Source organism: Eublepharis macularius, chromosome 2 (genome assembly GCF_028583425.1).
Source record: "Eublepharis macularius isolate TG4126 chromosome 2, MPM_Emac_v1.0, whole genome shotgun sequence".
Taxonomy (NCBI): Eukaryota; Metazoa; Chordata; class Lepidosauria; order Squamata; family Eublepharidae; genus Eublepharis; species Eublepharis macularius.
Window position 1 is genome coordinate 17,863,964 of NC_072791.1, and position 26,810 is coordinate 17,890,773.

The 26,810-nt window shown below is 43.7% G+C and overlaps 1 protein-coding gene across 2 annotated transcripts in view; it reads right to left on the reverse strand.

Moving 5' to 3' along the window:
- The window catches only part of AKT1 (AKT serine/threonine kinase 1), a 159,571-nt gene that overhangs the window by 122,619 nt on the left and 10,142 nt on the right, over nt 1-26,810 (reverse strand). Inside the window, exons 1-2 of one of the 2 annotated variants that reach the window (XM_054970863.1) lie at nt 25,665-25,836; nt 7,043-7,186 (exon numbers count right to left, since the gene is read on the reverse strand). In XM_054970863.1, coding sequence (XP_054826838.1) covers nt 7,043-7,088 — 46 coding nt within the window. In that variant the 5' untranslated portion in view covers nt 7,089-7,186; nt 25,665-25,836. Of the gene's footprint in view, nt 1-7,042; nt 7,187-25,664; nt 25,837-26,810 lie in introns of those variants that run through there. The other variant, XM_054970862.1, reaches the window with a different exon arrangement.

Consider the following 26,810-nt stretch of genomic DNA (forward strand, 5'->3'; position numbering starts at 1 on the left):
TCACCTGGAAGCTGGCAACCCTACCCCACTGGAGATTGTAACACATTGTAAGTGAACATGTATTTGATTTTTAAATGTATCTTTATATGTAATATTATGTATGTATTTGCTGATTGCATTTTATATTTACAGTGTGTCCAGTCTGAATTCTTTCATGCCCAGGATGAAGTGAGTTTTTACTCACGAAACGGGTTAATGGTACTTGCCTGCACATCCCCGTCGGCGTTTTTTGAATAATTTAAATTATTGGACTGTGAATGATACAACACCTCTCTATGACTCTCCACCTTCGGCTTTCCATCAAAATAAGACACTTGGCACTTTAAATGAATGTAATGAACTGTACGGACGACAAAGACTTTTCAATGATAGGTGTACTGAATATGACCATATTGTGTATTTTTGTATTGTGAATTTATTAACTGTACAATTGCACTACTGCACTTTTGCACTTTCATATGATATACAGAATATACAACTATTGTGAATTGGTTCCCTGGTGTTGTTTTTTTTTTATCACCTGGAAGCTGGCAAGCCTGTATGATCATCATGTGAAATTTTGGGTGCCATCTCAAGTCGCTCTGGTCTTCTCCTAACTCAAGCTGGAAGAAGATTAGAATGATGATGAGCAGGTGGGGGAAACCCCCCATGATGCCTTGAGGGTCACCCGTGTGTCAACCCTCCCCCTCTCATGCGCTGTGAGAAACTAGTGTTATTCTAACTCGTAACAAAAACCAAAACTTTCCTGCCTCAATGCCTTAAATCAGGCAGGCAAGAGGCAATTTACACACCTGGATTAAAGGCAATGTCACCGAATTCCCATAAAATAGCATCACATTAGGGTATTAAGGTGAGGACATCTTTAGTTATTTATGGCGCATAAACTGCATCAGTTGCATCAGCAGTTTCCAAACACCACTTAAAATAATAAAACACAGTAAAAAAGCCATAACATGGGAACGAGGAGGGAAATCATATAAAAATCAATGCAATGGGTCAGGGAAAAAGAATTTTTTTAAAATGGGTCAGAGCAAAAAAAAAAGTGTAATTAATTTTTTAAAAGAGATTGAAAGGAGTTTTTTTTTTTAAGACCCACTGCATAAAGTTCAGCCAGAGGACAAGAACAAAACAAAATGTTTCCACTAGGCATCTAAAACTCAAACTGGGCTCCGCACCAGGCGTATCACTTTGGGGAGACAGCTCAATAATTGAGGTGCCCCAACCCAAAAATTATATATTGTCGAAGGCTTTCACGGCTGGAGAACTGAGTTTGACACTGAGAGATCTCAGTCTTTCGGTGCTATACCTCTGAAGATGCCAGTCACAGCTGCTGGCAAAACATCAGGAACTACAGTGCCAAGACCATGGCGATACAGCCCGGAAAATCCACAACAACCAAAAATCTCTGTCTGTGAACCTCAATCACCTTCCCTCTGAAGATGACAGTATACAAAATAATCCTTCTCTGAGCTAGATCTTAACTGATGCGCAGGTTCATATGGGAACTGGCAACCCTTCCAGTAAAACTCACACACACATGAACACCACTACCCTGTGAAGGTAGACACCCCTATTATTATGTGCTATGCACTCCAGTCAACCTCATGCTCAGCAGTCATAAGAATGCAGTCTCTCCCTGAAAGACTTTCTTCCCTTCCACGTGCTATGGCTGCTGCTGTGTGCTCTTGTGCACTGTGCGGAAGAAACAGAGGAAGTGTTCTGTAACTAGTGCTTCTGTACCTCCATGTGACTAAACCCTGGGCCGTTGCAACGCGGGTCACAGGGCTACTCAACGTCCCATTCAGAGCTGAAGAGTTCATTCATGAGATCTGCAAGCCAAAGGCTTGAGGTCATGGGATATGACTGGTCTTTCCACAAATCAACATCTGCTGTACTGGAAGTAGCACTTCCTTTAAGTGGCTGACTCATGGGGCTTGCCAGGAACTACTAAGACAAACACAGAGGAAGGAGTATCATTTCATTTCTCCATTTAGAGCCGGGGAAAGGGCCACAATGGAAATTTCGAGGTGCCACAAGAAAATCCTTCAGTGAGGTTTAGATGAAGTTTCCTCCTTCCAGTTTTCACATAAAATCGGCATGAATATGGTGAGTTATTAGGCTATGGACAGTGGAGAAGCCAAACCAGTAGTCAAGCTTAAAATTTATCCATACAGACACACACATAATGAATGCCCAAATAGGAAAATCGGTAGCCTTAAAAGTCATACACACCGACTATTTATAACCTAGTAATTTGAACATTAAAATTATGATGCCTAAGTTCCATAACTCAAAAAAGACACTTTTTTAAAAAAAACATGCAATTTCTGTTCTGTTCAGTATATTTGTTTGAAGCCTCAGCAGAAAATTTAACACCCGGTAAGAGAGTCTGTCAAACTTGTTTTTTAAAAAGTAACCTATATAATAGTGAGGGCTGCATATTTTAAAGTAAAAAAGTGAGGTTCTCATGATTCTAACAGGCGCTTAGAGAAGATGGTCCGTGCGATGCCTGCCCTTGATGTCAAAAGAGATATTAAATAAATTTGAAAACACCTTTCTACCCTTAACTCCAGATTCTTTTCAGTAGGTATTAAAGCACACTAGAAGTTAAATGCTTAAACTAACACGGTGATCTGTTTGCGCATTTCCTTTCTTTACTGCATGGTTTTCTAACTTCTGTAATCTGGTTTTTACATCCCTTATATCTCATACTGTTTCTACTGCATTGTTTTCTAATTTTTGTAACTCTATAGTACTGCAGTGTTTATTATATGGTTTAATGCTGTTCTTCTTGCATTGTTTTAAAAATGGAAATCCGCCTCAGGCCTCAGCAAGAAAGGCAGACTATACACAAATAACTGAGCAACCAAAGTGTCTCTTATACAGCCTAATCTAATGGTGATCTATGGGTAGGAAGCGTAGACTTAATAACAATAACAGTAACAGTAACAATAACAATAATGATAATAAACAACTCAGCCACATCACTTATTCATGCTGGAATCCAACCAATTTCCCTTTACACATCTGTGTATAAAATTAAATTTAAAAAATGGAATCTTAACCATAGAGTAGGCCCATGGTTTTTTAAAAAAAAATCCAGTTCTTAATCTGTCATTCTCCTTTCTCGAAAGCCTTCATTGCTGTAATTATAACCTCAACATGTTTCACAAGCTTAGAATATCAGACGTTGGGGTTAGAAACATCCTGCGGTTGGCTATGCTTTAAAACCTTGATGATTCGTCAAGCCAATCTTCCCGATTTTGAGCACATTTTTATACAGCCATTGTTGCACCCCGAAAGCTGCGATTAAAAAGAAACTTATACACTCGCACAAATACAAACAAAAGAAAACCTCAGGCCACAAACCTGGAGGCGGGTCGCACAAGATCAGAATCATGTTACAAAGCTGTCGTTGCCAAGACTGGGAAGTGATTCCGCACACGTTGGATAATGCACTTCCAATCCTCTTTATAGATCATTTGGAACGGATTTTTTCGTGTGCGGAACAAAAAATCCACCTCAAACGATTGATAAAGTGCATTGAAAGTGCATTATCCAACATGTGCGGAATCAGCCAGACATACACCATGTGCAGTCTTCCAAACCTTACTGAGAAAGGCCAATGCAAGGCAGTGCACAAATGGTTGCACTAGGATAAAAAAAGATCTGGGTTCAAAACCTAGTACAGACATCTTATTTCTGGGTGATTTGGAGCTCATAAAGCTGATGAGAGTAGTAGGGCAGGATGCTAGTAGTAAAAGCAATCAACCGGCATTTAAAACACCTTGGGGAGAAGTTGGGGCAAGGGAGCTAAACTCATCAACTGTGTTTAAAAAGAACATCTTATGCAGGGCTTTTTTTCAGCTGAAATGTGGTGGAACGGAGTTCCAGAACCTCTTGAAAATGGTCACATGGGTGGTGGCCCCACCCCCTGACCTCCGGACAGAGGGGAGTTTAGATTGCCCTCCATGCCAGCACGGAGGGCAATCTAAACTCCCCTTTATCTGGAGATCAGGAGGCGTGGCTACCATTTTCTCCTAGGGCAACCCACTGAGTTCCCCCACCTGATCTTATGCCTGCCTCTTTGCTTGCCACAGTGAGAACTTGCCACAGTGAGAACTTACAGTAAGGTGTTGAGTTATCCTCAACAAGGTAAATATAATACCCAGAAAGGAGACGTTTATATATTCTTGCACAGGATTGTTGGGGGGGGGGGATCTCTAACTGCGGTCATATTTATTTTATCTTATTTATATGCTGCCCTTCTCCTCAATGGGGACCCAAAGTGGCTTCCATTGTTCTCCTTGCCTTTATTTTATCTTCACAGCAACCGTGTGACTTAGGTTAGGCTGAAAGCATGTGACTGGCCCAGCATCACCCCAGCAAGCTTCCATGGCAAAGTGGAGATTCTCACCTTGGTCTCCTAGATTCTAGTTTGACACTGATGACTATACTGTAGCCTTTCCTACAGGCTACAGGGGTGGGGGCTTACCCAGGGCTTTTTTTTCTGGGAAAAGAGGTGGTGGAACTCAGTGGTGGAACTCAGGACCACGCAATGACGTCACTTTGGACCAGCTGGAACAAGGGGGGAGTTTTTGTAAAGCTTAAATCGCCCTTGGCGAAAATGATCACATGGCTGGTGGCCCTGCCCCCTAAAAGCATGTGACTGCACCACGGCGCAGAGGGCAATCTAAACTCCCCTCTGTCTGGAGATCAGGGGGCGGGGCCACCGGCCATGTGATCATTTTCGAGAGGTGCTGGAACACCGTTCCACCACGTTCCAGCTGAAAAAAAGCCCTGGGCTTACCCAAAGTATATAAAAGGACTCTGGCCTAGGCAGCTCATTCTAGCCAGAGAGCTTCCCCAAACTTTATTAAGACAAGCTCAGGGACTGCACAGTTCTCTCGTACCCAAGGCTTCAGCTGCTACCTTTGGGCCAGTAGTTCCAGAACTGCAGAGTTTTCTAAAAAAATGTATGACTCTATAGAGGTTTTAATCTCTGACAGCGCTGTGCAGGAGTCCAGAACTTGCAGTGTGTGGAGGGTGTGTGTGTGTGTAGACTTGAAACAAAAAGCAGAGAAAACGTACAATTTCTGCTCAAGGGAAGATTCCCCCGTTGAGCATGCATTTGATTTACAGGGGAGGTGTGTGCAGCGAGAACGCTTGACTCATGATACATTCGTGCATTGCAAACCAGACAAATTCTTATTCTGAAACAGGTAATTGCAAAGATCGCCCACGCCGCTACCCCTTTCTCCTTATATACTGGTTCCTTATCACTCAGCTTCAGCCTTCTAGTTGTCATTCTAAAGCTTCTCTCCTCTCCTCCATCATATCCTGGCATTCCTTCCATTTTGCAAAAGCTTCCTATTGGCTCTTCACTCTTCTCTCCTCCACCCAGTCCCATCAATGCGTTTCCACTATGTTGCTTTTCTCTCCTTTAGGCCCTGCATCTTCAGCGAAGCTTCACCTATCTTTCACAACCACGCAACTCTACCCTATCCTATGTGGGGCAGAAAGGCATGAAAGGTGAGAGTTGTTTAATGAACAATATTCTTTATCTATAACTGCTAAAGGAAGGTAAGCTAACGAATAATTAGAATTATACATTCAACAGCTAGCTAGCTAGTAAGCAATGAAAGAAACAAAGCTATACAACAGCAAGGCTGTGCATCTGTGTGCCACGCGGACTCGCTAGTAATTAAGCCTTTTATAGTTTCTTAACAGGATTGACTCTTGGCCAAATTATACTTCCGGGCAGGGCTCATTTCGAGGGGGACTGCGCAGGAACGCAGTTCCGGCAGTTCACCAAAGAGGTCACATGTCAGGTGGCCCCGCCCACCTGACTCTCAGCCATTTTGGGCCTGTTTCAGCCTGGATTGGAGCCGAAACAGCCTGGATCGGGCCTCTGATGGGTGGTGGATCACTCTCCCACTCAGCAGCAGCCCGATCCTGACCATTTGGGGCCACTTTGGAGGCATTTTCAGCCCCTTTTTGCCATTTCGGTCCTGAATGGTCAGGATTGGGTCCAAAACAGCCAGGATAGGTGATGTCAGGGGGTGTGGCATATGCAAAACAGTTATGCTAATGACACACTTCCGGTGATGGCAAGGGGTGTGGCATATGCTAATGAGTCATGCTAATGAGTTATGCTAATGAGTTCCTCCAGCTCTTTTTCTACAAAATGACCCCTGCTTCCGGGTTAGGTCTCTTAGAATCAAACCAAATATATTGCCCCTATAATGACCAGAATTTAGATCTTGCCAAATCCCAACACCCTAGACCACCCATTCTAAGTCCTTAGCTGTAATCCATCAGGCACTCTAAGCAGCACCCGGACTGCTCCTTCAGGGTCTTGTATACAAAATGGCTTCGTTCTAGATTAACATGAAATACGTACCAGCTCATTCCCGGATCCTGTTCTGTTCCCCCAAATCAGTAAGGCCAGGGCGACACATCCAGGGTCTCTTTGTTGACAGCGATCGCACCATGAGGTGAGAAACCCCTGTAATTCATTCAGTGGTTGCCAGTTCCTATAAATGTGCTTCACTTGCTAAAGTAAAACCACAAGGCTTCTAAAACAGAAAAATCAGCAGTCCCTGTTCCAAGGATCCCATCTGCCTCGCACCACATGCAGGTGCATTTATAAGAAGAATTTTCAAAATTAAACTATTTGTACTTTAAAAAAATGTTACTCAATTCATTGTTTTATTGGGTTACTGTATGCCATGACCATTTATTATTGCTTTTATTTTATGGTCTTCTGATACAACATTGCATATTTTGAAAGTGCCCGGGGCAGCGCCTCATGGATTTTACCAATTATAAAAGGAGCAGGGAAGAGAAAAGAAAGCAGTAGCAAAGAGATGAACAGGTAAAGGAATGGCGGATGACTGGTTTTTAGGCAAGGGATACGATCACCATGGAAAACTTCTAACTACAAGTTCCCAGTATGAAAATCTTTGGAACCTTCTGAGATGGTCGGCCAAAAGTGGACCATGTCCCACCTACTGAAGAAGGAGAAAGGATTGGCCCTTACCTCGTTTGTGGAGCCAGCCTTCCTTCACGATTGCTACTTCATTCATAATGGCAGGGCGTCTCTCAAGCAAGCGACCGACAGAAGTTCAGCCCCCGCTGCACAGAACACGGCTCCCCGCTTCCTTGTTCCCCTTTTCAACTATCCCTGAAAGAAAAAGAAAGAAACCCACTTATCAATGGACACAAAACGAGCGGTAAAAGATACAGAAATAAGAAGCTATAAATTCAGAGGCAGGATACAAATTTCTTGTCGCTCTTTCAAAGCAAAAGGGAAAAACAATTAACGCAATGAAGAATACGAAAGGAACCAGAGAAGGTAAAGTAATTGGGAGGGGGGAGGCTGTGGTTCAAGCAGGTTCAAAGGGTTCAGGCATGAAATATGGAAACAGCCTCAATATGGCAAACCACTAGTTAGACCGAGCAAAAAAACCCTAGATTGTTTCCTGCCCTAAAAACACACACCACTCTTACATCTCCTGAGCCACACTTTGTAAAAAATCACTCTGTTTTCATTAAAAACTTTACCAAGTTATTTAATTGCTATTCCACATTGCAAATCTTCTGTTAAACGCACAGACTAGCATATGGGAACTAGTGGAAAGATTATTCAGGAAGGTTCGTCTTACTTCTGGACTGTTCACAATGCATGAAATAAAGAGCAAAACAGCAACTCCACTCTCACTGGAGCTGCTGGCCGTACTTTAATGGTCCAGCCACTGTTCTTCATTCAAAATAGTACTGGGGATACATAAAGCATTAAGCTACATGCTCCACCCATCACACTACTCCCCCGTCCCACCCCTGCCAAGGAAGCACATGTTTTAGAAAGCAAAATCTGTTCGCATCAGCTTCTAACAGTGGAACTGGAAGACATGCTAGGATTTCTTCATGCCATTGCCTACGATATGTAGCAGCCATACTCTCTAGTGCCGTTCAATCACTATGATTTTAATTTTTCATGCTCCAACCTTGCATAAGTGGGGTAGCATGCTACGTACAACCTTCCCAATATTCACTGCTGACATTTTGTGCAAAGATGGCAATGCTCGTATTTTCCAGCTTTAGACACACAAACATGTACCCTCAAAAACCTGGGGTTTTGATCACATCTACTGATGCTGGAAAATACCCGTGTTGTCCTATTCACACAAAATGGCAATTGCAGGGATGAAGGGGCCTGAACATAGCACAAACTCCCCCTGTGTGCAGCTGGGAAGCCAAAAATCGTAATAATTGAACGGGGCTCTTATGAAAGACAGCTGATAGGGGAGAAAAGGGCTCTTTCTTTTCTGTTAACATCTGCATTTAACAGTACAGTAGAAAGGAATATGCATTTCCCCTTAAAGAAGAATCCCACCATCGCTTTCATTTCTTAAGTAATCCCTAAACAATCCATTTGGAGCATTTGTATCAGAAATGCTTCAGGAAAGCAACAAGAGTGTATCCTTTATGGGTCCAACAGCAAGCAGCTTAAGTCTGCATTGCTCACATATGATTGTGTTATCTTCACAGCAACAGGGACTAGAATCTTTTTATTTATTTATTTATTTAAATTTATAGCCCGCCCTCCCCAACCAAGTGGGCTCAGGGCGGATCACAACAATTTAAAACACACTACACAATTCACCAGCAATAGCCATTAAAATATAAATAATACATATCATTCATTTAAAACATCTATTAGCACCATGGAAATACCACTATCAAAATTACAAACATAGCAGCACGTTATACATTCACCTATCACCATCTATAGATGATCATTTAAAGATGTGGGATGACTTTGGGCGGGAGGGCACAGAAACTCAGATTCGCAGTTGAGATCTTTCCAGATTCATTCTCACAGTGCAAATAAACTAAGCCCACAGAACAGGAACAAAAGGACTGCTGGAAAAGACAGATGCTAAAATGTTATTCGTAGGAATTCAGTGTTTTAATTCGCATGTTACTAGTTCCCTTGTTTAAAACAAATTATGTGGTTAACCCATAAATCCAGATGAAGAGTAATTTTATTCTTATATCTTTGGTGGAAAATGATCAGTAACGGCCAAGAATAAATTGTTGCCTGTACTAAAAATAAGAAATTAGTATACACAAGTTTTAAAAATCAGAACACTGGGTTATTAACTCCTTCAGAACCCAATCCTAGTTATATGTATTTGGAAGCAATTCTCATCTTGTTTAAGCAAAAATAAGAACAAGAGTACATGTCCAGGAAACATTGAGGTGAGGGAAATGGAAATGTTTGCTTGGAAATAGAAAACACCCACTATACAACATTTTCTCTTTCAGAATGCATCAAACAGTTTTTACGGCCGTTCAAAAATGCTGTTTCAATAGCCCTTTATTTATTTATTTATTTACAATATTTCGATGCTGGCTCTCTGGTGTCCTCGCTTGAGTCTTTTGCTCCTTCCAAATACTAGTAACTACTTAATGAATATCTAAAACTATATACAGTATCAATTCATTAAAAAGTACAGAAGTGCTTTCTCAAACTGTAGGTCAAGAGTCAAAAGTGGCTTTTGACTCTTATAGGCGGGTTGTGGGGCAGGTGAGATAGGCAGAGGGAAATTCGATATATTGTTGAAGGCTTTCACGGCCGGAGAACGATGGTTGTTGTGGATTTTCCGGGCTGTATAGCCGTGATCTTGGTATTGTGGTTCCTGACGTTTCGCCAGCAGCTGTGACTGGCATCTTCAGAGGTGTAGCACCAAAAGACAGAGATCTCTCAGTGTCACAGTGTGGAGAAGATGTTGGCAGGTAATTTATATCTACTCAGGACGGTGGGGTTGGGCTGAGTCATCCTGTAAGAGTTTTCCAGGGTGTGGAATGCTAATGGAGGGAGGCTTCACTGTATCCTGAGGAGGTTCTTTTGCATATGGATTGGTGCTTGATATGCTAATCTTCTCTGCAGAGCTATTGTAGGATCCTACAATATTGTAGGATCTACATCCTACACTAGCTCTGCTTTTGGTGTCTCTGTCTTTTGGTGCTACACCTCTGAAGATGCCAGTCACAGCTGCTGGCGAAACGTCAGGAACTATAATGCCAAGACCACGGCTATACAGCCCGGAAAATCCACAACAACCAGAGGGAAATTCAATGGCAAAATTTGGGTCTGTGTTTTTGAAACGGCCATGAAATATAGCAAGTTGCTCAGTTATACTAATAGATTTTGAAGCGTTAAATATGAAAAATAGAATACAAACTGCCTTAGTATTAAACTATGTGAGATTCCTGCCCTGTGTATGTTGGAGAGGCAAAGTAGCACAGAGTTCATTTGCAAGAAGACCCCATTTCAAAAAGTCTGAGAACTGCTTGCATAGAGGAATTCTACACACGGATAACTCTCAAATCCCTTCACGCCCCTCAAAATCCTCCAACAGTCTACAAAAGAAACTGATATGGATCTAAACTGACACCCTCAAATCAAGAAAAGAGCTTGCTTCAATCCTTGAAAACCTCCAGTTCTCTACAAATCATGGAGAAACAAAGAGAAGTGAAGGTTCAGCTATTAATATTCCATAAAATGATTCAGATTAGAGAAACTGTAATATTTTCCGGAACGTGACATGTATTTCACACGGCTACTTCTGCCCACAGTTACCTTCACTGCAGTCAGACATGGTGAACAAACGATGTTTGTTCATAAGGAGAACAAGTCAAGAAGTCTTCTGTATGTCATCACCTGGGAGCAGGGTACAGAAACTGAACGCTACCTGGTTTGGGACTATCTGCAGTTCATTGCAATATCTGAATTGGACACACTGCAATTCGTACTTTGTTTGCAAATGAAAAGCAAGAGAACAAGTCACGGTTTGTTGAATTCAGATACCACAACAAACAGCAGGTAGTTCCAAAGCAGGATGCATTTAATCTTCACACTGACCCATTCTCCTGTAATACTCCTGGTTTTTATAGGATCCCACTCACCTCCCACATCGGTCTACAACTGCTAGTAGATGGTGTACTATTCTGATAGTCCCAAGCTGTGTAGCAACATCTGCTGAAGTTGCTTTAAAGAAAAAAAATTGGTACTAGGCCGCTATTTAAAATTAGCACATTTTAGGATGTGGAGTCCAGTAAGGAAAATATGGATTTAAGACAGACGGAGCTCGTAGTTTCTAATCAGCATTATAAGAACGGGGAGTAGAGACCTGGCACCATGAAATAATAGATCACATTTTTTCCCCAGAAATCATAGTGGGATATCTCCACCAATGTCCGTGAACAAGAGGAAACAGCCAAGTTACGGCTGGAACAGAACCACCCATTGGGCAGATGGGAAAATCCAGGAGAACGGTTTCAATGGCGCACTATCCAACGATGTACAGAAACTCCCTGCAATAATTTCACTCACAGGTGAACTTGGAAAAGGAGTACCTGATAGCCAAATTAGACATTCTGATGTTTAAACGATTGGGTCTGGGTTCCTTGAAACCAACTCAGTTTCCCTGCATCCACACAGCAGTGGCAGAGAATGGCTTTTAATAGATAAAGGAGCACCCCTGTTTGGGCTCGGAACCAGGGGGGGGGCTCTGGCCTTCCCCCAAGCCATTTTCCTATACTGAAAAAGTACTGGGGGGGGGGAGTTATTTCCTCCATTTTTGCTGCTCCACATGGGAGTATTCAGCTCACATGGAACAGCAAATATGGGGAAATATCTCCCCTCCTCAACTCTGTTTCAGCATGGGAGAATGGCTGGAGGCGGGGAAGCAAGAATCCTTCCCCCCCCCCGCCCAGCCCCACCCCAGTGGCTTTCCGAGCCTGTCTTGACCCTCCTTTATTTTTACAAAGCTGTTCCCTGCAGCTGCTGTGTGGAACCCAGACCCAACTCTTTTAACAATCTGAGGGCCAAGCTACAAGTGACGAATGACACTTGAACGGCAAGTGGATCGAGTGGAGCGCAAGTGAACAGGGAGAAATACACTTGCCATTCAAGTGTCATTCGTCACTTGTAGCTTGGCCCTAAATGTCTAGTTTGGCGCTGAGCAGTACAAAAGGGCTATAGTATGGAACCAGCCAGTGTCTACCTCCAGTGCCCCGCCCCACCATCACCACGAGCAGAAAACACTTTGGAAAAGGGATCTGGAATATATACACTCCATCTACCACCTCTGATTAACAGAGGCTGCAATTTTTGTGTTATTTTTCTGGAATTATGCTGACTGTACAGACAGGAGACTGTTCTCAAATCCTGACGACAAAAAACTCCCTTTTGCTTACTACAATGTTGATGGTTTCTAGTCTGCAATTCATGTTTTTCTTTTTCTTTTTAAACTTATCTTTCCCACTGGCACAAGTTAAGATACGCTTTGGGTATGTTAGGATGTAGGAGTTTTCTACACTCTAATATGGGGACTATTTGTAATTATTATCTGGAGAGGAGAGGGACCGTGGCTCAGTGGTAGAGCCTCTGCTTGGTATACGGAAGGTCCCAGGTTCAATCACTGGCAGCTCTAATTTTGAAAAAGGCTCAGGTAGTCAGTGATGTGAAAGAACTTTACCTGAGAGCGGGACCACAAGTGACGCCTGACACAGATTGGACACTTGCCAGCTTCCCTCAAGTTTTGGCGGGAAATGTAGGCAGCTTGGCGGAATGTTGGACAAGTGACAGTTGAAAAGTCCATTGGACAGCAGTCGGAGAGCCAAGCTGCAAGACCAGGACGCCTACATTTCCCATCAAAGCTTGAGGGAAGCTGACTAGTGTCCAACCTGTGTCAGGCGTCACTTGTGGTCCCGCTCTGAGACCCTGAAGAGATGCTGCCAGTCTGAGTAGGCAACACTGACCTTCACAGATCAATAGTCTGATTCAGTATACAGCTGCTTCATGTGTCCATGTGAGATGATAATTACGTTTTTAAACCTCATAAATATAACAAGCTGCACACTTGTATGGGCTAACCAATTCAAATACATACACAATTCTTGTACGCTCTTAAATTAAATTTGTACCTTCAGATCCGCCTTGAGTCTCAGTGGGAAAGGCGAACTATAAATAGCCAATTTGGTGTAGTGGTTAAGAGAAGCAGGACTCTAAATCTGGAGAGATTCCCCACTGCATCAAATTTACAATGCTTGAGGTTCTTCCTTTACATTAAAAAAAAGCCATTACTTCAATGACTGTGGGCCAAGTTACATTAAAACTCAGGTTTCAGTTTAAAGCAGGTTAAAAGTATGTTCTGGTAACCACATAAAATGCACTGTATAAAGGAAAATGAGAGATACTGAAGCTTTTTAAAAACTACCATTTCAGTAAATACTCAATTTAAAAATCAAGAAACTCAACTTTTCATTTTTTTAATTTTAATACACAACCTAAAGTGGCAGTTTCCACTCAATCTGTCTTCCCACTGCAGACACACACCCCTCACTATTCCTCAGGGTCGCCTTTCCACCAGGAGTCAGTTTCGTGTAATGGTTAAGAGCGGCAGGAGTCTAATCTGGAGAGCTGGGTTTGATTCCCCACTCTTCCGCTTGAAGCCAGCTGGGTGACCTTGGGTCAGTCACAGCTCTCTCAGAGATCTCTCAGCCCTACCCACCTCACAGGGTGATTGTCGTGAGGATAACAACAACACACTTTGTAAACCACTGAATGGGCATTAAGTTGTCTTGAAGGGCACTATACAAATCAAATGTTATTATTACTATTATTATAAACAGCCTAAAGAAAGAAAGAAAGAAAGAAAGAAAGAAAGAAAGAAAGAAAGAAAGAAAGAAAGAAAGAAAGAAAGAAAGAAAGAAAGAAAGAAAGAAAGAAAGAAAGAAAGAAAGAAAGAAAGAAAGAAAGAAAGAAAGAAAGAAAGAAAGAAAGAAAGAAAGAAAGAAAGAAAGAAAAATATTGTATTTAAATCTTCTCAGAAACTTAAATTGTTGCTCCACGGATTTTCTATCACTGGTGACAGAGCTATCAGTAGCAGCTGGCTTACCATGAAATTGGAACGGGTGCAGAGGAGAGCAACCAGGATGATCAGGGGCCTGGAGACCAAGCCTTATGAGGAAAGACTGAGGGACCTGGGAACTTTGGAGAAGAGGGGGTTGAGGGGAGACATGATTGCTCTCTTTAAGTATTGAAAAGACTGTCACTTAGGGAAGGGAGCTATTCCTGTTGGCAACAGAGGATAGGACTTGAAACATGTTTGTTTGTTTTTAAACTACCAGAAGGAAGATACCTGCTGGACATTAGGAAAAACTTCTTCATATAAAGAGAAGTTCAACACTGGAATCAGCTGCCCAGGGATGTGGTAGGTTATCATTCACTGGCAGTCTTCAAGGAGTGGCTGGACAAATACTTGTCAGGGATGCTTTAGGCTGTTCCTGTATTAGGCAGGGGGTTGGAATCGACAGTCTGTTAAAGCCCCTTCCAGCTCTATGATTCTATGAAGTAAGAGATTTTTGTTTTTGCATGAAATGATTTTTCTTTGACATGAAACATCTCACTTCTGAAGCCAAACACACTCAACTACGAACCACTTAGTAAAGAAGGAGATGCATACTTATTTATTTACGTCATTTATAGTCTGCCTTTCTCACTAAGACTCAAGGCGGATTACATAGCATAGGTCGAACGTTCAAAAACAATGCAAGAGGGTACACACTGCAGAAATCTGAAGGCAAGCACAACCCGATACAGAACTGAAAACAATGCCGAAACAATGCATAAGCAGTTGAACACGACGTATTAAACAATGTAGAAACTACTCAGTAGTTAACAGTAACGTAGTCCACAGTCCCTGTCGCTTTACCTGTCGCTACACCATTTCCTTACAGTACAGCCCTCCTACCTGAGCAAACAAGGATTCCTGAATAAATCAGTTTTGCATTGTTTTTGGAAAGGCAGAAGAAAAGGGCCCTCCTCGCCTCATCAGGCAGGCCATGCCAGAAGTTACATTCGTGGAGGCTTGTAGTTAGCCAGCTGGAAGTTGCAACACCCTTCTGTGTAGCTGGGCTCCGACCCTCTGCAAAATTCCAAGCACGCTAGGCTGGTCTCTGTTGCAGGGCTTGCTTCCTCTTCCACTAAAACTTCCATTTGCACAAAGGCCCACTGGAAACCAGTGACCTCAGCCAAGTGGAGGTTTCAGTGGAAGAGGAAGCGTGTTCCGAAGGAGACGCTACTTTGTGCGCACAAAACTCATTCATGGGATCCGAGCCAAAGTGCGGTCAACCTAAAAATTACATCACGCATGTACTGTTTTGGCACTTGAAAAGGTGCACACATGCGGGGCGGGGGGGAGGAGAACATTTTGTGCCACTGTGCTGTGGACCTGATCAGGATGAGGTCTTGGTGGCATTTTTAAAACTGCTCATTTTAGGCTTTCCAATGGTGGTGGCTCCTTGTTGGACACGAGGACACCAATTTTGGCCCAGTTTGTGAAGCGGTACAATTAAGGGTGTGCGGCCCCCAAATTTTTGCCTTAATCTGGACCTAGGTATCAGGGATGCCATAAAAATTCTGTATCCCTGAAATCCAGGACAAATTCTATACTCCAGTTCGTTAGGATTAAAGAATCTGAATTTATCCGGGTATTATTCCCTATGGGGAAAATTATTCACGGAGTTGGGGCGGGGTGCATTTTTCAAGCAAACTTCATCAAATCTGCAGGGAACCTACCCCTTCCTGTCCACTAAAGACCCCCCAAGTTTCAGGAAAGCTGGACCCCAGAGAACAATTCTATGGACCTCTGAGCAAGGTGTCCCCAGCCACTCTTCATTGTTTCCTATGGGGGAAGCATTTCCGAGGCTTTTCAAGCAAAGAGAAACCTTAAGCAAAGGCAGTCCCCGGCTAATTGCCAATCCTAATGTAAGCTGAACCAACAAAGCCCAACAGAAACCAACTACAGCAAAGGAACTGATGTCAAACCAGACAACTGCAAACTGAAGCAAGAGGGGGTGAAGGTGAGTTGAGAATCGACGACCCTTGCTTTGCAGAGAAAAGCAGGCAGCCGAGGCAGAGCAGCAGTCAGTGAGAGCAGCTACACAAAGTGGTCTGAAGTGCCTCAGCAAGCTCCATGGCAGGAGAGCAGCGTGAGGCCAGGCAGCAGGTAGAGCGGCTAGGAGAGGAGCCAGCCAGGAGCACGGGGAGCCATAAGGGCATGTGCCAAAGGAGATGGTCTTGCCTTCCCCGTCCCATGCCTAAATAAAATAATAAGAAATAAAAGCTTGGAGAAGCCAGGCTGCAGCGTTTGCTGGATTAAACCAAATAAACTCCGTTTAATCTGACCGTTAGTATACGGCTTTCCAGATCCGATCCGCGATCCTCTATTTTGAAGTGGCATAGCCGGGTTTTTCCAGATCGCCATAATTAACCAATATACAAACACCAGATCGCATACCCCCGAGTACCAATGAAACTGGCCAGATGGCAAAAGCATTTGAAAGAAATGGAAGATTTTATTTGCAGAGAGAGATGCCACAAAACGGGTTCCCTGGCCGTTTTCCCAGCTGATATCTGAAAGACATGGGAGAACATTTACTCAGAAAAGTCACTGAAAGGAAGTGGGGGTGGGGGGAATGGTGGCATTCCCACCACAGCATATGACTTTTGACTGAATAAAAACATAAGAAAATATTAACAGCAGAAGATATGGATATTGCAGGGCATGCTTCCTTGACTCATTTTTACCAGAGGCTACATACTTATTTACAGGGAAAACGTAGCACATTTTAGCCTTCTCCCCCTCCATCCATCTTCCACGGAACTCAAAGAGGCCTGCATTGGGCATACATCCAGAGGAGATAGCGATGTTTGTCTGTAGCTGCAAAATAGTAAAGAGTCCAGTAGCACCTTTAAGACTAACAGCTCTCTTCGTCATCTGATAAAGAGAGCTGTGGTTCTCAAAAGCTTACGCTACAATAAAGTTGGTTAGTCTTAAAGGGGCTACTGGACTCTTTACTATTTTACATTGGGTATGTCATTTTTATCCCCACATCCACCTTTCCCCACTCCGCCACAGAAGTTTGCTGGGTGACCTTGGGCCAGTCACTCAACCTCAGCCTAACCTACCTCACTGGGCTGTTGTGAGGATAAAATGGAGAAGGGGTGAATGCTGTAAGCCACTCTGGGTCCCCATTGTGGGAAAAAGCAGGGTATAAATTAGGTCAATAAACACATTGAAAAATCATAGCTTGGATCCACCAAAGTTTTGCACAGAAAGATGGGACATCTGTCCACACAGCATGACTTACTCCGCCCCCCTCACAATGCAGCCCCAAATTCTCCCTGAAATGCTGCTCCTGGGGGACATGGAACTGCTAAGAACTCCTCATGGTAACGGAGAGTCAGAAGTGTGCAGCAGACATCAAGAAAACTGGCCCCCTCCCCTCTATCTGCTGAATCCAAACCCATGATCTGACCTAGCCCACCCAAAACATGAACCCAAGTCTAACAGATCTAATAGCATACCCCCCGGACAATGCCAATGCCTGTAAATTAGTTTAGTGACTTTATTGGATTTTAAATATTTACTTCCTGTACTCTCAGGGCAGCTTACAGCAAAACCACAGATTACAATAAATCAAGAATTAAACACAAGAAAGCAAATATGTTTCTATTTATTTATTTCATTTAAACCCTGCTTTTCTCCCTGATGGGCACTCTGTGTGTTATGTGCTGTCCAGTCACCTCTGACCTATGGTGACTCTATGAAGGAAAGACCTCCAAAACATCCTCTCATTAACAGACTTGCTCAGATCCTGCAAACTGGAGGACGTGGCTTCTTTTATTGAGTCAAGCCACCTTGTTTTAGGTCTTCCTCTTTTCTTACTGCCTCCTACTTTTCCTAGAATGATTGACTTTTCCAGAGAATCTTGTCTTATGATGTGACCAAAGTATGATAAGCCTTAGTTTCGTTATTTTCGCTCCTAGGGAGAATTCAGGCTTGATTTGATCTGGTGCCCACTTATTGGTCTTTTTGGCTGTCCATGGTATCCGCAAAACAATGGGAATCCTAAATGGCTTGTATCTTCACCCAGGCTATCCTCATAAAAACCGCGTAAGGTAGGTTAGGCTGATTGTGAGAGCGGTCCAAGGGAACCCAGCAAAGCTTCCATGGCTAGGGTTGCCAATCTGGGCTGGGAGATTTCTGGAGGTAGAGCTTAGCAATGGCAGGGTTTGGGGAGGACTTCAGTGGGTTATAACGTCATAGAGGCCACACTCCAAAACAGCCATTTTCTCCAGGGGAATTGACCTCTGTAGCCTGGAGATCAGCTGTAATTCTAGAAAATCTCTAGGATCTACATGGAGGTTGGTATCAGGTGTTGGGAGGGAATTCCACAACCAGAGTGCTACTACCAAGAAGTCCACTGCACTTTGAAGGGGAGGGGAAAATGAACTCAAGCTCTGCACCAAGAAAAGCAAGAAATAAAACTTATAAAACATGCAGACTTCGCACATTTGCTCATGGTGTTTCATTTATTCGGGTTTTGTTACTCATGGGGCAACAGGGGGTGCTGTCTCCAGTCCTGAACATTAGTTGCTGAAATGCAGGCTAGGAAAGCAAGCTAGGAAGTTCCAAGTTCAAATTTTTCTGCTACCAAATCCGCATGCTGCCTTTAGGCAAGCTACTGTTCTAGGGACTGCCCCCTCCCCATCAAAAAGAGAGAGATTTGGCCTAAGAACACAAGAGTAACTGCTGGTTCAGAGCCATGGTCCTTCTATTCTAGCACTCTGTTTCCCACATTAGCATGACTACGTATTTAAAACATGCATTAGCCACCTTTCTATCTTACAGCGCAACAGACAGCTTGCAATGGACATAAACATACATAAAAAGACCTCAGTTTAAAATCACAATCTAAAACTACCAAACAGCAAGTTAATCAAATGTAATTCTAAATAAAGCTTCCTTCAGGTGCCTCCTAAAGATCGAAAGGGAATGACCTGGAAGAGGATGTTTCATAATCGTGGGGCTGCCACCAAAAAGGCCCTTTCTTAGGTTCCTACCAAGATGAGTTTCTTTGGTCAATAGGACGGTCAGGAGGGCCTCCTAGAAGGCTTACAAGCAAGGGCCAAAGTCTCCCCAATTGGTCCCCTCAAAAACTAGTATTCAGAAGTACACTGCCCCTGAACATGGAAGTTCCAAGCAGTCATCACAGCTAAGAGTCATTGATGGGTCTATTATCATTATTTATTATTTATCTGATTTATAGCCCACCCTTCCCACAAGCAGGCTCAGGGTAGGTTACAAGGAAAAAGATAAAATACAAGAATACAATAAAATCACAGAATTCACAACACAAACACAACATTTCAAGAAATTCACCTGCTCAGCGTATATAGAAAAGGTGAAGGTCTGGATCAATATCTTGTGGCTGCTCATGCACTGGGGTGGGGGGCAGGTGGCCATATAGCTCCCCCTCCAGTAGGAGACCAGCAGGGAGATTCATTTGATGGATTTAATGTTGGCCTCGACCACATGCCTGGCGGAACATCTCCGTCTTGCAGGCCCGCCGAAAGGATGGAAGATCTTGGTGGGCCTGAGTATCTTCCGACAGAGAGTTCCACCAGGTCGGGCCCAGGACTGAAAATGCCTTGGCCCTGGTCGAGGCCAGTCAAGCCTCCCTGGGGCCAGGGACCACCAGTAGGTGTTTACCTGCTGATTCCCAGCATCCTCCGGAGCATATTCTTCAAACAATGTGATTAAAGGATTAGACTGCTTTTCTAAGAACAGAGGAGGAAGTAACTGGAGCTTATCAGCTGAGTGGGAGGAGGGGGAAGGAGACTGACAGTATAGGTTTATAAAATTAAGCATGTAGTGGAGAAAGTGAACGGCGAGACACTTTTCTCGGAAGTTGATTAAGCAATAGACACAGGATGGACAAAAGGAAGTAATTTTTTACTCAGAGTAATTACATTGCGGGATCCACGGCCAGTTGAAGCAGCGAAAGCCACGAGCACATCTCGCTGGATGCAAAAGGGGATTTGACAAGTTTGTGGAGGACTGGTCCATCAGTGACTACCATCCATGATGACTAAAGGAAACTTCCACAATCAACATAGTAGTAGAAGAGAGCAAGAGTCCAGTAGCACCTATAAGACTAACAAAATTAGTGGTATGGTATGAGCTTCTGTGAGTCACTGAAGAAGTGAGCTGTGGCTTGTGAAAGCTCACACCCTACCACTAATTTTTTTAGTCTTATAGGTGCTACTGGACTCTTGCTCTCTTCAACTGCTACAGACAGACTAATTCGGCTACCCATCTTGATCAACCAACATGGTAGAATTCTTGGCTTCATGGAACATTTCACCGTGACCAGACAGGAGACAGTCGGTTGAAAACTGAATCGCCCACTGCCCAGGACACACCACGTTTTCATTAGTACCTATGACTGAGCCGATGCCACCACTTCTGTGCATATCCACTGTGAGCATCCCAACACGGGCCTCTCTTAAGAGGGATGGTGTAGATTAGAGATCATTTATTTAGATATTTATACTCAACTTTTCTCCCCAGTGCAGACCTAAAGCCACTTACAACATTGTTCTGCCCTCCTATGAAGCAGGCCAACTGGCCCAAAGTCGCCCAAGTTCCATGGCAGAGAGAGGATTCGAACCTGCGTCTCCCTGATTGTGGTCTGACACTCTAGCCACTGCACTATTGCAGATTACCCGAAGCCCTCTTAATAAATAAAATTGCCTCAGGTAAATGAAAATACTGATATCCTATCTTTTCCTTGGGGGAACCTGAGGTGGCGAATAAATGCTATCAGGCAAAGAATACAACATTCGTTTGAAAAAAGGGGAACACACACACACACACACACACCCAAACAATGGCTGATTCCACACACGTTGGATAATGAACTTTCAATGCACTTTATCAATCGTTTGAGGTGGATTTTTTGGAAGTGCATTATCCAACGTGTGCGGAATCACTCAATGTATCTACAAATGCAAATCCAAACTATCAAACGCATCTACTGTCTTGGCTTTGCCCTTAATAAACTCACAGAACCAGCAACCTCAACTAAATGCTCAATGAAGGAAGGTAGTTTTGTGTGCCTTCCTAAAAGTAGACTCTGGAGACTTTCTCTAGCAGGCCATTCCATAGAATCCATCCGTTCATTGACTGAGAAGTTACTAGATTAGGCCAAGAGGAAGCATACAATTGTATCAAGAGGGCACAGAGTTGTATTGCCAACTGCAAGAACAGACTGACTTGACTAAGACTAGCCCAGTATCTTGTTTCTAGCGGCAGCTGGTTAGATCTTGCCACCAGTGAGGCACAAAAACACCAGCACCAACGGCCCTCCCCTTGCTGACTCCCCAGAATCTGATTTCAAGGCAAACTGCACCAGCACATGGAGGCTCCATTCAGCTGTCACAGCAAACACCTGTTGATTAGCTTACCCTCCGTGAATTCTTCTGCTCCTTTTAAAAGCCACCTACTGCTGTGGTCGACACCACATCCTGCGGCAGCCAAGTTACAGAATTATGCATTGCCTGTCGAAGAACTTCCTTCTGTCCATCTTGAAACTGCTGCCGATTAATTCTACCGGGTGACTTCAAGAAGTACTGGTATGAGACTGAGGGCGCGCTAAAAAAAAATATCCTTGCTATCTGTTCTTTGGACCACCATTATCCGCCGCTCTGCTGTTTTCTCCCTGTCAGTCCAGCTTCAGGGATTTTACCAGGCAGAAGTTATGTGCACTGAAGCCTTTTACATCTGCCAAAGGTAGAATTTTGCTTTTAGCATTAATAGTAAGGTTCTTCAGATAATGAAATCTGCAAACGGTACCGCTTTCTGCACACATACAACCCTAGCATAACCTAAAAGGAGTGGGGGATACAAAAGAAAAAACAGAACTTTCTGTTTGCATCAGAGAGGCCAGCCAGCTGAGTTTTTGACCAGAGGACTGGGAAAAACAAATGAAGAATGAATAACGACCCACTGGACTCTTTGTAAAACATTCAAGAATGTTGTTAAAGTATCTGTACCCTCATCTCTCCCACCCTCACAAAGGAGGGAAAGGCTTCTAAACAACAGCACTGCAGGAGTAGTGCAAGACTCTAGGAGGAAAAAAATACTGAAGCTTGGCTGCACAACTCACAATGTTCTTTTCACACAACCTGGGAAGGGGGGAGGCCAAGTACGCTTCCACCCCCATCATTTACTCCAAACGTGCTAAACGAGCGATGGGAAAATTACAATAATTTTTCTTTAAAAAAATAAAGCAAACTGGACCAGCGTGACCTTGTTTGGGAAGCATTCCTAAAGTTCCGGCTAAGAGAGGTCATCCGAGGTGACCGAGGCCTGCTTGTCTAGCCGGTGGCCGTGTGACAGAACAGTGCCAAAAGATGAACACTGGTCGTACTTTGCTCTCTGATTTATAATGGGGAGGAGGGGATGCAGTGAGGGGGGGGGGAGAAAGAACTATCGGCTTGGCTTGTATGGTCTGTACCAAAACGCCACCACTCTCTCCCCCCGCCATTCCCCCCTGCCGCTGCCGAGCCTCACAGTTTAATAAAGCACAGTCAGTACTAAGTGGCGCTTATGCTTCACTGCAGTTTATGTGTGGCGTTAATTTATTCATGCGTTGACCAAGATATTCAAAGCTGCAAGTACACTGCAGAACCTTATCTGGGAAAGACTCCCCCGATTTAAGTGGCTCGGAAGGATGGAGAGAAGGAGAATTCTATGGGGCAATGCAACCGATTGCATTCCAACTGCAGCAGATTTTAAAAAAAAAATCTAGGATATTTTATCCCATTCTTGCTCCAAAAAGGCTTACCTGGTTGCAGGTGGATGAGGAAGCAGCATTGACACGACTACTGAATGGTAATAGCGCATGCTTTCTGCTCCAAGCTTGTCCCACCCTCTCTTTACACAGAATTACCAACTCTAGCTTGGGAAATTCCTGATATTTGGGAACTGCACCTGGCTAGGGCAGAAAGCTCAGCGGGGATGTGATGCAATGCCGTCCACCTTCCAAAGCTGCCATTTCCTCCAGGGGAACCAATTTCTGTAATCTGCAGATCTCTTGTCATCCTGGGAGAACTCCAGGCCCCACCGGGAGGCTGGCAACCCTATCACCAGCTGATTTCAACAGAAAGCTGACACCTGGCCAGCTGGCCAAAAGAGAGATGACAGCATGCCGTGCCCCAATCCTTTATGCATTTCTAGTTCAGCAAGTGGGGGAGGTCTTATTGTGGTGACGAAGGCCGATTCCGCATACGTTGGATAATGCACTTTCAATGCACTTTATCAATCGTTTGAGGTGGATTTTTTGTTCCGCACACGAAAAAATCCGTTCCAAATTATGTATAAAGAGGATTGGAAGTGCATTATCCAACGTGTGCAGAATGGAATGTCTTCGGCCCTATGCAAAGCGTGTATTAACTGCAGACCAAGTTTAGTTGTATTTAAATGAAACCCCTTGGAAATATATTGTATAAGTTGGGGGCAGGGTTATTTAAATACAACCAAACTGGGTCCACAATCAACATTCTCTGTGTGCACGTGCGTGTTAAAAATATGTTGTTGAAGGTTTGGTATGTTCTATTTTGTAAATTCAATTATCTAATTCTGCTAGTATTTAATGGTATGACTGTACAAAGACCGTTTCTAAACCCAAATTAGAAACCTCCTTTTGTTTATAACAAAACATACAGTTTCCATTCCAACTTTTATTCTTATTTCTCAAGACAGTAAGAATAAAAATATATGTGCTTAAGATAGCATGGGGTGAAGCATTTTGCAGCTCTCTCTAGTATTAATTTGAACAAAACTATGGCATTTTATACTTTGCAACGGCATAAATATACCAACTAGCACAAGCTTATATTCTAACAAAAGTTATGAATGTCACAGTTTATGTTCTTAAAGCAGTAAACTAAGTTTAGGTTTGATTTTTAAAAGTATTGTATACATGTCCCCCTCCCCAATTCACTGTTCCCCTACAAAGGTAGGGGAGAAAAATAGTTTCTCCATAAAGCTCTAACCACATTATCTAATCAGATTCTCTCTCTCTCCTTTGCTCTCATTAAATCTGCTTTTTTAGGGAATATCTTCAGAGGGGGGGAGGGGGGGCGGGCAGGTGAACTGTTAGATCTTTTGGCTGCTGGTACTACAATTAGCAGCATATTATACAGCATAATAAATAAGACCATTACAGAGAAAAACTATTATTACTGGCATCGATACTGTCTTCTCACTACTCAGATAAATGATTGTTTTCCTGAAAATTATCCTAACATGACCATTTTTTAAAACGGCATTCTGCATTTTTCTACATTCCCGTATCTAAAACGGCCACAAACATAATCGTGACAGTGGGCCATCCGACTCAGTATTCTGGCCGGCAACAGCTCTCCAAGGGCTCAGCCAACGAAAGGGCCTTCCCAACACTTGCTACCCGAAATCCTTTTTAACTGGAGATGCTGAGGGTTGAACATGGGACCTTCTGTGGTCAAAACATACGCTCTGTCCTTGAGCTACCCATCCTTCCATGGCTACTGATAGCACTGACAGTCTCTCTGCATGAGACATCTGACACGTGAAGAGCACGTGTCAGGAGATGCAATGGTAGCTGGGAAGGGTAGTTTTAAAAGACAGAGCTGGCGGCAGGGCAAAGGCTTTGCTGTACACTGTAGCTGTGTGAAGGGGCTGTGAAATATCAGAAGGGAAACTTCAGCCCATTATAACCTCTCCAGGTCCAAGCCCAGCTCTGGAAGGCAGCTCCAGCCCATTTCCATTCCTGGCTGCCCTCTGGTTGCCATCCCACTCTGTTTTAGACTGCAGAGGTGAAATTGACAGATCCTTCAGGGAGGAGAAGATGAAATTGACAAACCCTCTGCAGGAGACTCTGTTTTTCCCTGTCAAAACGCACCACAGCCGTTCCCCACTCCCCATATGTCACACTAGGCCCACCCACACAACTTATGCCCACTGTCTGATTCTGCAGCCCCTATCAAGGGTATGTTTACCATGCCCTTCCTTCAAACACCTTAGAGCAGACAACACAGTTCTTTCCTACTCTATTTTTCCCAAATGACGCTCACAGCATGCAACTGGACCAAAGCCACTCAGTGCGTTTCACGGCAGAGTAGAGATTTGAACCAGGGTCTCAGAGCCTAGTCCTGGCACTTTAACCACTACACCACACTGGCATAACCTGTGCTCTGTGGGCTAGATTGTCTTGGCGGGTCACAAACTTTCATCATGCCGGCCGCACCATACTACTGCTCCTCTTTGGTTAGAAGAGTCACAGAGCGCCATACCCAACAGAGGTTTTCCTGTATCGAGGATAACGATGCATACACACAGCTAGTCAATCACTAATAGTTAACCCCTGAAACGCTGAAGCACGTATTTGCGCTGTTCCTTCCAACATGACAAATCCACGGAGGAGAATATCAACAGCCATCCACCATGATTAGACAGCATCTCCATGCCCAGAGGCCACATGCTGCCAAATATCAGAGGCTGAACACAAACAGATAGAAGGTCACTTGGCCTCATCACTTACTGCCCGCTGCTTATCTAGATCAACAAACCCCAGTGCAGTACACACGGGCGCCACAGTGCCTGCTGCTGTTTTTCCTGATGCGCGCTTGCTGGTAAGGGAAGACTTGAAGCTCCCCCAGCCCACTCCGGTTCCATTCAAGATACTTTGGGTTTTACCTCCAAATGGGAGGAAGGCCTCTCCTATGCTCCATTAGGACAGCTTCACTCCTCTGAGCAAGGCATTCCTTCAGATCCCACCCTGCAGACGGACAAGATCGACAACTACCCGTACATTGACATTCTCTGTTGTGGCCCCCCCACCTTGAGGAATGGACTGCCTGAGATGGTCGGGAAGGTGCCTACTCCTTTGGCATTCCACAAAGGAGAGCATTTCTATAAAGGTAGTAGGGCTCTATTATAGCAAAACAGTTTATTTGCTTATTTAAAGTCCACCTTTCTCACTGTGGGCCAAGGCAAATTACACAGCGCAAGTGAAATACAATATAATCAATTGCTAGGACATTGACTGAGCAAAGTACAATAATGAAGAACAGTTAGGACATTCAGTGAAGCTGATAAAATAGTTCAGGAAGGCATTTTTATAAAAGGAACAGCCGTCTATCCCACTGTGTATAATGCCTTATCGGTTTGTTGTACTATTATCCCACTGCCTTTGCATTATTTTCTCCTGATACAATGCAGAGAAATGGTGTTCAATCTGCATTTAGAATGACGTCTAATATTCTATGCTTGTTTCAGATTCCTGCTCCTAGGATGTTGCTTCTCAGATATCTCATCCTATCGACTGCATCGAATTTACACCAAGTAATCTGCCCTGAGTCTCAATGAGAAGGGTGGACTATAAAAATAGTAAATAAGAGGGGAGTCCAGGGGCACCCATCACCAGCTGACTAGCAAAGCGCTGAACTTATTTTGGGCAGGTCTGACACACGGCCCTAAGAACACAGCCTCGGAAAACTCTACGGCCACATGGGGAGCAAACCCTTCCCTTTCGTTTAAAATGGAATGAAACAGCATCTCTTCCCCCAAACCAAAGACCTGATCCTGCCGCTCGCGGCAGCCATTTTGTGATCAGTCCCGTCCCCATGACAGCAATTGTGTTATCGGCTACACAACTGACAGGGGTCATTTTGTGGTGGTGCTTCTACCCTATCTCAAAACTCCAGAAGTGCCCGTGGTCCCTGAAAGCACAAGGGAGTTGCTTTGAGCTGTGGGGGGAAGAATATAAATATTTCTAAAATTAAGCAAATATATATATAGTTATTATGCGTAAGTGTCTATTACAACTTGAATGTTTGTATT